The 14,767-nt window shown below is 36.5% G+C and overlaps 1 protein-coding gene across 3 annotated transcripts in view; it reads left to right on the forward strand.

Moving 5' to 3' along the window:
* LOC150106148 (histone H4-like) overlaps window positions 1-14,767 on the forward strand; it is a 214,436-nt gene that overhangs the window by 150,576 nt on the left and 49,093 nt on the right. For all 3 annotated transcript variants that reach the window (XM_090393894.1, XM_090393892.1, XM_090393893.1), the window contains exon 2: window positions 7,964-8,017. In XM_090393894.1, the coding sequence (XP_090250020.1) occupies window positions 8,012-8,017 (6 nt within the window). In that variant the 5' untranslated portion in view covers window positions 7,964-8,011. The remainder of the gene's footprint in view (window positions 1-7,963; window positions 8,018-14,767) is intronic.

Below are 14,767 nucleotides of genomic sequence, written 5' to 3' on the forward strand. Positions count from 1 at the left end.
CAAAATTTTGCAGGATGATTTGGATAGTTTGGAGGACTGGGCTAAGCAGAATGGATGTCAATTTAATGTGGCAAAATGTAAAGTTATGCATTTTTGGGTGAAAAGATTAGCAGCAGTATATCACATTGCTGGAACTGTACTCCAGGAGATTGATGAGGCCAGGGATTTGGGAGTGTTGGTGGATAGGGAGTTGAAGTTTAAGGGGCACATCGCAAAAGTGGCTAAATCAGCTCATCAAATCACTTGGTTGCTGAAAAATACTTTCATAAGCGTATCGAGCCTTGATAAGACCCCATCTAGACTACTGTTCCCAGATATGAGTGCAGGGTTTCTTCTTGATGGGGAGGAGGTGGAGAGGATCCAGAGATGGGTGACCAAGATGATAGCAGGTCTATGGAATGAACCTTATGAGAACAGGTTGAAGATTTGTGGGTTGCAGAAATTGGTTGATAAACGGAAAAGGGGTGATATGATTGAGACATTCAAATTACTGAAGGGTTTCTATAAGATTAATTCAGAAGATATTTTTGAGAATAGGACTGGTGGTGGGAGGACTAGGGACCATACATGGAAGCTGGGAAAGATTGTGGTTAGGAAGGGTGTAAGAGCTAGGTTTTTTTACTTGGAGAGTGGTGAATGAGTGGAATAAGCTGCCAGAATGTGTTGTGGGTGCCATGATTGTAAATGAATTCAAGGCACAGAATGATAGATACTGTGTGAATGTCGAAGAGTTGTTCTTAACATGATGTTTGGACCTCCCTCGATGAGTCTATGGGCTCCTTGGAGTTGCCTGTAATAATAATAATAATATATTAGTGGGATTATGTTACAAGAAATTGATGAGGTTAGGGATCTTGGAGTTATGGGTTAGAAACCGAAGTTGAATGGTTACATTTCAAAAATTGTAAATACAACTCGAAGGGTAATTGTGATGTTGAAATGAACATTGAAATATAAGGATTAGGAAGTCAATTTTGTCTCTTTACAAGGCCTTGATAAGATTACACCTGGACTACTGGGCACAGAGTTGGTCTCCTGGGTTCAGAAAGCATCAAGAAGATGTGAAAAGAAGACTAAGAAAGATGATATTGCGATTATGGAATTTAGTTTATGAATGAGAGTGACGATTGTAGAGTATGTGGACTGGTAAACAGGAGAAAGAGGTATGATGAGGTAATGGTCTGTAAACTTCTGAAAGGTGTGTAGGTTATCAACAATGAAATTTTTCATTTATTTATTAATAAAGATTTTAATTTATTAATAAAGAGCCAATAGGCTTTACTTTGGCGATGCAACATTATTTAAATTAAGGGAATATTAAATCCTACATTATTTCAAAGCCATTATTGAGGTCCCATCTCTTTGCTATAACCTCAGTATTACCTAGGTCTTCCTACTCACTGATGAGACCTCAATAAAGGTCGAAACCGGTCTGGGTAGTGACCTTCCAACATAATGTATAACATCATACATCACTTAGGAGATGTGTTTTACATTATGGGAAATACTAAGAATAGGTGATCAGAACTTTCCCCACCTTTGTAACGAGTTGCCCTAGTGTCGAACTGTGTGCTTTAGCTTAAGCTACAATTCGCTGAAACTTTTATAGTTTGCTATATTTGGCATGAAACTCTTTGATTCCTATCTTTGAGTTTCTTATTCAGCTTTGAAATAATGTGGGATTTAATATCCCCTTAATTTAAATAATGAAATTTTTCATTTTCAGAAGTTAAAGAAGCTATTTCTCGATATTAAGGATTTAAGAAATATGAAAGATTAATAATTAATATTAACATTTAATTAAACTGTGCTTCAGGATTTGTTAATAACAAACACAAAAACTTAACAGTATTTTCTGTGCATGTATAACCTGTTCATCCATCACAGCTTGTGACAAACAGTTAAACATGCATCGATACATGCACAGGTGGGGGAAACAATCACCAAAGGCCCTTACAATTTAAGATATGATTCTGAAATTTAGCAGAGAATTATGACTGCATAGTTCAAACTATTTTAATTTAAACTTTTGATGCAAACAGTTCAAACCACATGGCAATCAATGTAGTCACCCAGATGTGTTATTATTATTATTATTATTCGTGACACCTCCAAGGAGTCCGAAGACTCATCAGTGTTAACAGATGTCAGTTGATACATGTTAAGAAGCATATTTGTTTAAGACTTCCTTTTGAAAATAAACACAAGTTCAAAAAGAAAAAGCCAACAGGAGATCCTAGAAATTGTGTGTAACATATATAAGCATGCAGCCTTTGCCAGTTTGTGATTAAATATACAAGTTCTTAAAACATTAAATCAGGATAAGATATTAATAAGTACTTTAATCAAAAAGCAATGTTTCATCCCAGTTACATAGGACTTCAGATGTAAAACAAGAACTAGTAGATAATAAAACATTAAAAGATTAACAAGGGGACAACCGTTATATAATAAAACAAGAATCCAATGATTTTTAAAATATTTCTAGAAAAAATATCGTTGGGCACATTTACGTGTTCATTTACTTGAAGATGATATCCTAATGGGATAGAAATGGAAGGATACAGAATTTTTCATGAGGATACAAAGGACAAGAAGAGAGGGAGAATGCTGCTGATGATAGCAGGGGAAATAAGTCCACATAAAGTAGATATGAAAGAGGGAAATAGTGGCAATGGTTACGAGGCAGTGTGGTTAATGTGGAGGTTGAGAGGAAGACATATTTAGTTGGATGTTGCTATAGGCCTGGGAAGAATGTGGTGATGAAGAAATGTATAAACAACTTGGATTAGTCAGCAAAGGAAGGGTAATTATTATGGGTTATTTTAATTATGGTGGTATAGATTGGAATGAAAGATAGCATTTGGGAATAAGGAAAATGAATTTCTCAAGTTCTTGAGAGATAACTATCTCAGGCAGCACACAGAGGAGGGGCACACAAGGATCAAGAGTTCTAGATCTGATCATTTCATCAGAGGATGTAATTGTAAGAGGGGGTTTCACACTTTCCCCCAGTTGGTGAAAGTGATCATGAGGTGATCACCTGGGTTGTGGCTAGTCACATGCAAACTTTTGTGAGTAAAGTATATATGTGGAATTATAATGCTGGTGATTATGAAAAGCTTAGGGTTTATAGCTCATGTTAGAGGTTTAATGGAATATTAACAGCACTGAGAAAGGATTAAAACTAATTTTAATATTCCATTAAACCTCTAACATGAATTCTTCAACACACGTACACAGTTTGTAGCTATAACATGGAATTAGGAGTTACTGTAAAGAAATAAATGCTTCCTTGGTACTGATAAAGACATAACAACATCAATATGTGAATGTATTCTGAAGGCCAAAAGGCTGAATAATGTAGGTTTAAAATGAATGAATGTGGAACTTAATCATGAAATCTGGAAAAACAAGGTACTTTGGAGGAAGTACAAGATGAATAATGGTAATAATCAATTACATGAAGGGTATAAAGAACAAGCCAGGAGAGCAACTCAGTTAATAAAGAAAGCCAAAGTACATTATGAGTAGAAATTGGCAAATCAGGTGAAGAAAAATCCTAGAGAGTTTTTTAGATATGTCAGGCAGAAGGAAGAATGATCATGGTAAGATGATGTTAATGGATGAAAATGGATGGATGAAACTGCTGCAGAAGACATTATTGAGGTACTTGGTGATCAATTTATAAGTGTGTTTCATCCTGATCAGATAGCATCATGAGGAACTTAAGTGTAGAGGACATAGAGAGAATGGCTTAATTGTAAGTGAGCAGGAGATATTTGAGGAAATAAACTTGATGTCAATATGGCAATAGGATTTAATAATATATTGCTATGCATCTTAAGGGTGAAGGGTGAAGGGTGAAGTACTGGACGTGGGTAGAAGGAACGACAGGATCATGCGAATGAAATTGGGTCTTGGAGAAGAGCGGGTGGTCGTATTATGTGTATATGCCCCACAAGTTGGTTGTACAGCAGAGGAAAAAGATGAGTTCTGGAACGTGTTAGATGAAGAAATGAGGGAATTGGAAGAAAATGAGATGGTGATTGTCGGAGGAGACTTGAACGGGCACATAGGAAGACAGAATAGAGACTGTGAAAGGGTGCATGGTGGCCACGGAGTGGGAATGATGAACCAGGAAGGAGAGAGGGTTGTGGACTTTGCAGTAGCGTTTGATCTGGCAATTGTGAACTCGTTTTTCTTCAAGAGGGAAGAACATTTGATAACATTTAGAAGTGGTAACAACAGCTCACAAATTGACTACATTTTGACTAGAAGAAAACATCTTAAGGTTGTGACAAATTGTAAGGTAATTCCAACAGATCAAGTAGCACAACAACACCGACTGCTGTGCGCAGACTTTAAATTAAGATCGAAGATAAGAACTTCTGGTTGCCATGGGATGAAGACAATTAAGTGGTTTCGCTTAAAAGAAGAGAGTGTGAGGAATCGTTTTAGGGAGAGAGTGTTAGAGAGGATTTCGGATGGACTGGAAAGTGTACAAGATTGGTGGAAACATAATTCAAAAGTAATCCTGAGCTGTGCAATCGAGGTGCTTGGTGAGACATCTGGAAAGATTAGAGAGCAGAAGGAGGGTTGGTGGTGGAATAATGATGTACAAGTGGCAGTGACAGCTAAGAGGAAGGCAAAGCAGAAGTGGGATGAGTCAAGAGTGGAAGAGGACAGAGAGGTGTACAAACAGAGAAAGCAAGAAGCCAAGAGAGTTGTGGCACAGGCGAAGACCATGGCATATCAAGATCTGTATGATCAATTAGAAACAAAGGAAGGACAGAGAAAAATTTACCAACTAGTGAAATGTAGAAATAAAGCAGCTAAGGACATCTTACATGTGAGGCAGATCAAAGATGCTGAAGGAAGAGTATTATGGAGGGATGTGGACATAAGAAACAGATGGAAAATATACTTTGAGGGACTTCTGAATGAGGAAAATGCAAGGACTCACAGAGGAGATGGGCAGCCTTCTGAGGGGATGGTGCAGAACATCAGTAGAATGGAAGTGACGGAGGCCATGAAGAGGATGAGGAATGGAAAAGCGGTGGGCCCCGACAGAATTCCAGTGGAGGCATGGAAGGCACTGGGGGAAGAGGGAATTGACCTGTTGTGGGACCTGTTCATGAAAGTTTGCCAACAGGAAAATATACCCGAGGAATGGAGGGAGAGTACTCTTGTTCCCATCTACAAGAGTAAAGGGGATGCACAAGACTGTAAAAATTACAGAGGAATAAAGTTAATGTCCCACACAATGAAGATCCTAGAAAGGGTTCTTGATGGTAGATTGAGGGAGGAGGTGGAGATTGCAAAGGAACAATTTGGCTTCATGCCTGGTAGATCAACAACAGATGCTATCTTTGGGTTACGACAGATGATGGAAAAATATCGAGAGAAACAAAGGGAGCTACATCTGGTATTTATTGATCTGGAGAAAGCATACGATAGAGTGCCAAGGCAAGAAGTCTGGAGGTGTCTGAGGGAGAAGAAGGTGCCGGAGAAATATGTCAGGTTGGTGAAGGAAATGTACAGAAATGTGAAGACAAGTGTTCGGACCTGTTTGGGACAGACAGAAAGTTTTCAAGTAACAGTTGGCTTGCATCAAGGGTCAGCATTAAGTCCGTTTCTGTTTAATATTGTGATGGAGGTGGTAACAGAGGAGGTGAGAGAAGATGCACCTTGGACAATGTTGTATGCAGATGACATCTTGCTGTGTGTAGATTCAAGAGAAGAAGCGGAAACTAAACTGGAAAGATGGAGAAAAGTACTGGAAGAGAGAGGTATGAGACTGAGCAGAAGTAAGACAGAGTATATGTGTTGCGCAGTGGGCGGTGGCCAGGAGACAGACCTGGAGCTGGAAGGAAATGTCATCAGGAAGGTGAGAGACTTTAGATACTTAGGTTCGACAGTGGAAGAAGATGGAGGAGGTGAGAAGGAAGTGGGATGCAGGATACAAGCAGGTTGGAGGAACTGGAGGGAGATGGCTGGAGTGTTATGTGATAAGAGGGTGCCGATCAATCTGAAAGGCAAAATTTATAGGACAGTAGTGAGGCCAGCTATGACATATGCTATAGAAACTGTGGCCCTGAGGAAAAATAACATTAGCAGGATGGAAGTAGCAGAGATGAGAATGCTTAGGTGGATGTGCGGTGTGACCAGAAAGGATCATCTGAGAAATGACTATGTCAGGGGAACAGTGAAAGTTACGAACTTAGGAGCGAAAATACAGGAGGCAAGGTTGAGATGGTTTGGTCATGTGATGAGGAGGGAGGACGAATATGTGGGAAGAAGGGTCATGCAGATGGATGTGCAAGGAAGGCGGAAGCGTGGGCGGCCAAAGAAGAGATGGAGGGAGCTGGTAGAAGAGGACTTGAAGATGAAGAACTTGGATGTGGTGACAGCCCAAGACAGGAAGGTGTGGAGGAGACTCATAAGAAACAGTGACCCCACTTAAGTGGGAGAAGCTGCAGAAGAAGAAGATGCATCTTAAGGGAATGTTCCAGGGAATTTGCAGTAGCATTGGCATGCCTGTTTAATAAGAGTCTTGCAACAGCACAGATTTCACAGGAGTGGAAGGGGGGGGGTTAAAATTTCCACTGCATAAAGGTGGTGATAAGGCTGTAGCTTCAAATTATAGACCAATCTGTATGGCCTATAATTTGTGTTTGTTAGAGGAAGATCATATTTTACTAACTTACTTATGTACTATGACATTATGTACTATGACAAGTCTATCAAAATCAAAATCTTTTGATAAACTGCCACACGACAAGCTGGTATATCAATTGAAACAGATGGGATTGAATAACAGACTTCTGGGTTGGATCGATTGGCTGTCTGACAGGTATCAGAAAGTTGTCTATGGGGATGCAGTATCCCGAAAGAGGTAGGTCACTAGTTATGTATCGCATGGGTCAGTTTTGGACCAGTGTTGTTGATTTTTTTTGTTAATGATATTGGAATGGGTTTAACTAGTGATATGCAGATGTTTTTTTCAAATGATGCAAAACTTGAGAGAGCAATGCAGAGTCAACCAGATGTTATGGCCTTACACGAGGACTTAAATAGATTGCATGAATGGGCAAGTAAGTGGAACTGTCAGTTCACTGTTGCAAAGTGTAAGGTTTTGAGATTTGGTATGCAACAATGGGATGCGAAGTATACACTTGGTGAGGAAGCTGTAAAGAAAATAGAGGAGATGTAGAAGTGATAGTGAAAAAGACCTGAAATCAGGGGCCGCATTCCACAAGTTGTGAAGATGTCACATCAGATCATGGCAATGATCCAGAGGACCTGATATGCAGAAATGTAGAGATTATTATGCCATTGTATAAGGCTTTGGTCACCCCTCATATGGATTATTGTGCACAGATTTGGTTGCTGGGTTTTCATGGTGATGAGGATATGTTGGAAAGGGTCCAGAGAAGATTCACAAAGGTGGTCAGTGGTCTTTGGAATGTGTAGCCTAAGGACAGATTAAGAGAATGTTTCAAAGCCTTGTGAATAGGAGGAAGAGGGAGGGGGGGATGATTGAGACATAAGCTAGTCAGGGGTTATTAGGTTGACATGGAAGACATTTTTCATGGAATGGGAGAGGGGGGGTTGAACAAGCGGCCATCGCTGGAGACTATAAGGAGGGTGTGAGGAGAAGGTTCTTTGCATGGAGAGTGGTTGGCAAGTGGAATGCATTGTCTGAGTGTGTTGTGAATGTGTACACATGGAATCAGTTTAAAGCATGGTTAGATGAGCATTGTGTGCAATAGTTTTGTTAACTCCCCCCACAATGAGTCTTTGACTCCATAGAGGGCAGATGTTAATAATAATAATTTCGTAGCATTATCAAAAAAAAAAACTATTTTGAACAATACTGCTGCCTCTCTCTCTCTCCTGCATATTTTAAATTTTACATTCAGGATATCCTGATATCTCAATTTTTTTCTTTTTCTAATAGGATAAATTGAAGACCTTCCATTCTTATCTGGATTGATAATCAGTTACTATGGAGGTAAGTTGTTTAAGTAGATAATTTGCTATGTTATGCTGAATTATTGTTGCTGATTAAATGAAAATGTATGTAGTCCTTTCTTTTAGAGTTACATGGTGATCAGCATTCGTTTTAAAAATTTATGGAATTTACAACCGTGTTAGAAAACTTTTTTATTATCCCGACATTTCGATCTTCACATCAAGATCATCATCTGGAGCATACATTAATATACAAGACAAGCCGAGTTACATTATTAACTGTAAGCTAAAGAAGCAATGCTTTGATCACATGGTGTTCTACTGGCATGACCTCTAGTGTAAAAAAAAAAAAATCAAGCTAAATTCTATTTACAATGACAGGAATAAATATTCTTTCAGATTGTTTTCTTTCAGAAACAATGATGTCCTATTTTTAGTATTACAATTCTTTTTTTTTTTTTTTTGCTACGAGTTGCCCTAGTTTGTACTACGTACTTGAACTATGTGCTTTAGCTTACGCTAGTAGTCGCCGATACGTTTATAGTTACTATATTCAGCACGGAACTCTTTGATTCCGATCTTTGAGTTTCTTATTCGGTTTTAAAACAATGTGGGATTTAATATCCCCTTAATTTAAATAATGTTTACATCGCCGAAATGAAGCCTATTGGCTCTTTATTTTAAATAATTTATGGGTGCATCTTTTTGACAACTCGTATAGCAGAGTATATAAGTTCTTTTTGCTATACCCTTAGTATTATACTTTGGTCTAGCTACTCACTGATGAGATCTCAATAAAGATCGAAACCAGTCTGGGTAGTTACCTCCCACCATAATGTATAACATCGTACATCTCCTAGGACAGTGGTGGTGAACCTTTTTATGTCCGCATGCCAAAAGTTTACAAATCGAATTGCTGACATGCCGGGCACGTCAGCAAGTAATTAATATAACACTAATTATTAATTATCATTAATTAATACAAAATTAATTGCAGAATTTTATTGAGACATGTTTAAAAATTAATATAGAATTTCATAATAATGAACACATAATTTGACATACACATTGTCGTATACAAATCAATATTAACCTATTATCAATTTATTAATTTATCAATATCAATATATCAATTTATTAATGAGATTTTTGCTGTTGTACATTGGATGCCAAATTCTCTATATCAGGTTCATATTTTGTCACTTTTAGTAATACACATGCGGAACTAGATTCATCAGTCATTCTATTTCTTAAACTGTCTTTTATAAAATTCATTTAAAAAAATAATGACTCACAAGCATATGTAAAGGAGAAAATTGATAATATAGCCATCGCTAGTTTTTTAAACAACAAAAGGTTTCAGGAATGGCATTCCAAGTTCTCAATATTTCATCTTCTGCATTCTTTTTAATTGCCCCCAATAATCGATCATTTTCCATTATTTCCAAGTCATTTCTCAAATCGACAAACTTTTGTTTCCATATAGAACTAGATTGAAAATCGATTAGTTACATTTCTATATCTTCCAAATTCAGCCACTTGAAAATCTCCAAATCTGAGTTTATCTGTTGATGTTGTGTCCGGATGCAAAAGAAATTTTGATGTCTCTGCAAATTGCCTGAACTGCATAAATCTTGAAGAAAATTCGTTGATTATTGACTGAATAACTGTAGAAAACTCTCTTGTCAATTTAACTTGATCTGTTTTTTCATGGGATTCTGCAAAGACTTTTTTTGTATTTGGAAAATATCGGAAGGTATTGGAAAGGATGTCACGATTAAAAATTGGTAATTTAGCTTCAAATACTTTGATTAAATCAAATCAAACAGACAATAAATTATTGTCTTGTTAACACTTTGCAGTTTAACATTTAATTCATTTAAATGTAAACAGAAATCAGAAAAAAAATATTGATTTTGAAAGCCATTCGACGTTCATTAATTGATTGTATTTTTCAATGATTTTCTCATTATGAAAAAAAGTCTGACTTCATCTAAACACAAAACCAATATCTTTGAAGAACTTTCTCACGACTTAACCATCGGACGTTGTTGTACATAAGTAAACCATTATACACCGAGTTTACCTCACTTAATAATTCTATAAATTTTTTTTATTTAAAGCGCGTGCTGATATAAATTCATGACTTATTTTTCACGGTATTAACAACACCACAAACACTTTTATCAACAAAGATGTTTTATTAACGCTTATATTTCGCTGATTTTCAACTCAGCATCATTAGAGCACAACACACATGTAAACGCGACACGAGTGAGTGAAACAATATAATTACAAAAGACAAAAGATCTAAAGTCCTATTTTTTGGCATCCTCTAACGAGAAAAAAAAAAAAAAAAAAAAACGTTATCCAGGAGTTTTTCTTAGGATAACCGTCTCCCAAATTTTTTGCAAATTAATGCAACCATATTTGTTAAGGTTGAGAGAATTCTTCAAAGCCATTACTGACTCAAAAAATAATCTGAATTTTTAAAATGCCGTACTGTTGGACTGGATGATGATGTGATTGTTTATGTAGGTATCTTCCTGTGTGTGTACCACTGAACTCCAGTACCTGCGCCATAAGTTCTTAGCCAATGGCTACAATCCCTACAAAATAGATAAAATACTACATAGGCCCATTACTCTGCCCTCCCCTAATACACAAGAATACAACATGACCATTTCTATTCCCTATATCAGAGGTACATCGGAAAAGATAGCCAAAGTATTGTTGAAACATGGCCTTCGCACCACCTTCAAATCTCATATCAAGCTGGCAACTCTGATCTGCTCGCCTAAGGATAAACTTCACCCTTTAGCACACCCAGGAATGTATGAAGTTCCATGTGACTGTGACTTGGCCTATTATGGGCAAACAGGAAGATCAGTGAACATCCACCTGGAAGAACATGAAAGATACATTCGCTACTATTACTATGGCAAGTCGGGACTGGCAGACCACGCTTCGGACACTCCTTCACACAGGATTAGATGGAGGAAAACGAATGTGCTATTTAGGAGTCGTTATAGATCTGAAAGATGATTTTTTGAGTCAGCAATGGTTTTGAAGAATTTTCCCCACCTTAACAAATATGGCTGCATTAATTTGCCAAAAATTTGGGAGACGGTTATCCTAAGAAAAACTCCTGGATAACTTTTTTTTTTTTCTCGTTAGAGGGTGCCAAAAAATAGGACTTTAGATCTTTTGTCTTTTGCAATTATATTGTTTCACTCACTCACTGTCGCGTTTACATGTGTGTTGTGCTCTGATGATGCTGAGTTGAAAATCAGCGAAATATAAGCGTTAATAAAACATCTTTGTTGATAAAAGTGTTTGTGGTGTTGTTAATACCGTGAAAAATAAGTCATGAATAACCATCAACACCTAAGCTTATCTGCTAGATTAGGTGCTGATATAAAATTGACCAATTTTGTTACAATGCTCATAATATATTCCAGTGACTTGAAACTAGCCTTTGCGCATAAAACCTGCTGATGTATTATACAATGAAAACCCAGAACTGAATATCCAATATATTTGGTAAATAAATTGACGAACCCATTTTCCTCTCCAGTCATACCGCGAGCACCATCAGTAGTTACTGATACAATTTTGGAGAGATCTATATCTCTTTCAGCAAGTGCATTTACAACTGCGTTGCAAATATCTATTCTTTTTGTTTTTGTTGCTAATGATGTTAAACTTATCAATTCTTCTTTGATGTTATTCCCAACACAATAACAAATAAAAATTGGTAAACAAGCTGATCCAGTTATGTCAGTACTTTCATCAAGACAAAGAGAAATTAAACCAGAAGATTTTATATCTGTTTTTTGCTGATGAGTTATATTTTTAGCCATTTCTATGATTCTATCTTTCACCGTGTTTCTAGCCAAAGACATATCTTTTATTCTTTGAATAATTTTTTCCTTGTTTTCAAAATCTTCAAAGAGAACTGGTGTGCATTTTAACCATGCTTCTTTTATATATTCCCCATCACTAAAAGGGTTTCCCATGTTTAGCAATTACATTTGAGGCAAAAAAACTAGCAGCAGTTATATCTGAACGACTGCCGATAAATTTCATTAAGGTTGTTGACTGGATATTCCTATTTTTAATTGCCCTAACAGTAAATTCTTTCTGTTTGTCCTTGCTTTTCTCAAGGAGCGATTTTCGTCTCATAATGCCGTTTTACTGACAACGTTCTGCACACAATTGTCCCAGAACATAAAACGCATATTGCTTTATTGTCTTTATTAATCATGCCATACTCCTCAGTCCACCAGCTTTGGAACTCTTTGCTTGAATGTGATAATTTTCGTTTTTTATTTTCAACAGCCATGTTCGGTAAAACTGTAACAAAATAATTCACAACTTAAATGCATTTTTTATAGTTTCAAAAAAATCAACATTTTATTATATGCCTAAATTAAATTATCTTTATAATTTACATTTACAGTAGCAAAAACAAAACAGTGCTCATATGCAACAATAATGCACTTGCTGCTGCTTATTTCTGCCTACTGGCAAATGCGGGGTGCGAAATGCATAATGAATGCACGTGCGATTAGAAAAGAGAAAAGTCAGGGAATCCTAAGGAACAGTCGTTCTCAATTCTTTTTCTATAGACTGTATTTTTATTTATTCTTTCTGTATTAGAGGGCTCAGTCCCAACAAACTTACTTGTAAATACCGTTCCCATTTTTTTAAAGTTCATACATTAAACTAACATAAGTATTAATATATAAATTAAGTGGATTATAAATCCAACATTATTTCAAAGCTGACTACAGTAACTATAGAATTTTCGTGGGAAATTTGGCGAGTGTATTCCTATAAGATCTCTGGTCAAATTTCGCAAGAAACGTGTGAAGATCAAAACGTCATGATAATAAAAAAGTTTTCTAACACGGTTGTAAATTCCATAAATTTTTAAAAGGAAAATGTATGTAGTATTACTCACCAGAAAAAAAAAATTATGAATACATAAATGTATTAGTAATAGAGAACAGGGGTTATTAGGTTGACATGGAAGACATTTTTCATGGAATGGGAGATGGGGGATTGAACAAGCAGCCATTGCTGGAAACTATAAGGAGGGTGGGAAACTGCAAATGTATGTGAAGGCTGATAAAATAGATCTTGGGTCGGGGGGGGCTGGGACACTTACTCCTGACGGCAAACTTAATGGGTGGGAAGAAACAAAAACATCCATAAGTTGCAAATAAAACTTCAGCAATACAAACCAAAGATTAATAGAAAGGGGGATAGTAAATCCCTTTATGTTTTTATAGCCGGGTACGAAACTCGGATCGATATCCATCAAAATCCATAGAGTTTCATGCCGAAAAAACTATCGCCGAAGCCCCAAGTGTAAATGATCACTTGGGTAGTACAACACCCAGGCTTATTAAATTAGTAATTAACATTAAGTATAGGAGTACACCACTTTGGCAATTCGATAGCAGAGGTATGTAAGTTTGTGTTCACTTAAAACCTTGATATTCCAGGTCTACCTACTCACTGATGAGACCTCAAAAAAGGTTGAAACCGGTCTGGGTAGTGACCTCTTCTCATAATGTAAAACAATGTATACATCTCTTAGGAGCTGGGTTTTACATTATGAGAGAATATTAAAGTTAGTGATGGAGCTTGCTCCACCTTTGCATGGAGTTGCCCTGGTGTTGTACTACCCAAGTGATCATTTACACTTGGGCTTCGCCGATAGTTTTTTCGGCATGAAACTCTATGGATTTTGATGGATATCGATCCGAGTTTTGTACCCGGCTATAAAAACATAAAGGGATTTACTATCCCCCCTTTCTATTAACAATTTCATCGGTAAAATAGCCTTTTGGCTTATTAAATTAGTAACAAACCAAAGATTATTTATATTCTAAGATGAGTGAGGAATGCTTATTTAGCCTAGCATTTCTTCCCATTGAAAACAAAATGGCACAAAATTAATTATGATCAAATCACATTTATTTGTTGAGCAGAAAGCCCACAAAGGAAAATTTTGATTAATATTTTTGCTGAATTTGTAAGTTTGCATTTTTGTCATATAGAAAATAAAATCTCAGCGGCCTATCATAGCCAAGTAACTTGGCTTCCTAGAAACTTGTGCTAATTATGATAAGGTAGGTAATCCTGTCTCCTATGACTATAAATTGCATGTTTTGTTCTGGCCAATTTGCCTTTGTTGTAGGATGAAAAACCTGAGTTTACAGGAGGAAAAACTTTGCCATCTCCAAATGAGACACCAATTAACTCACCTTCATTTGAAAAGTCCTGATAAAATACTTCACATCCTAGATGGGATTTGAACCAAAATTCATTGATATTGATTGAACTATATAGGGTCTGATACAAAATGTTTGTACTTTTAAAAACAAAGTTAAATTTTTCAAAACTTAATGGTAGGGTTGACAAATAATGGAGCAAGAAATTGAAATTATATATTTTGGCAATTCTGCCGTAAATGGTGGTGAAAATGTAATGAAATTTGTGATATAAGATGGGGTCACTTAAGGATTACAGCTAAATAAATTTAAAAAAAAAAGTAAGGAATGAGATTTGACTGGGTGTACTTTATTATTCACCTTGATTAAATGAAGAAGGATGAGCTTTCATCTTGGGACATTGCCAACCAAATACAATTAAACAAGCACTATTTTTATTATCAGGCAACCAAAGTAAACAGAGTAACTTTTATAAAAGAAAAGGTCTTGAATTGCTGTTACAAGTCCAGTGATATGGGAGTTTCAAAATAGAAACTGGAAATTAG

Source organism: Typopeltis vanoorti, chromosome 6 (genome assembly GCF_054136105.1).
Source record: "Typopeltis vanoorti isolate ZY-2024b chromosome 6, IOZ_Tvanoo_1.0, whole genome shotgun sequence".
NCBI lineage: Eukaryota > Metazoa > Arthropoda > Arachnida > Uropygi > Thelyphonidae > Typopeltis > Typopeltis vanoorti.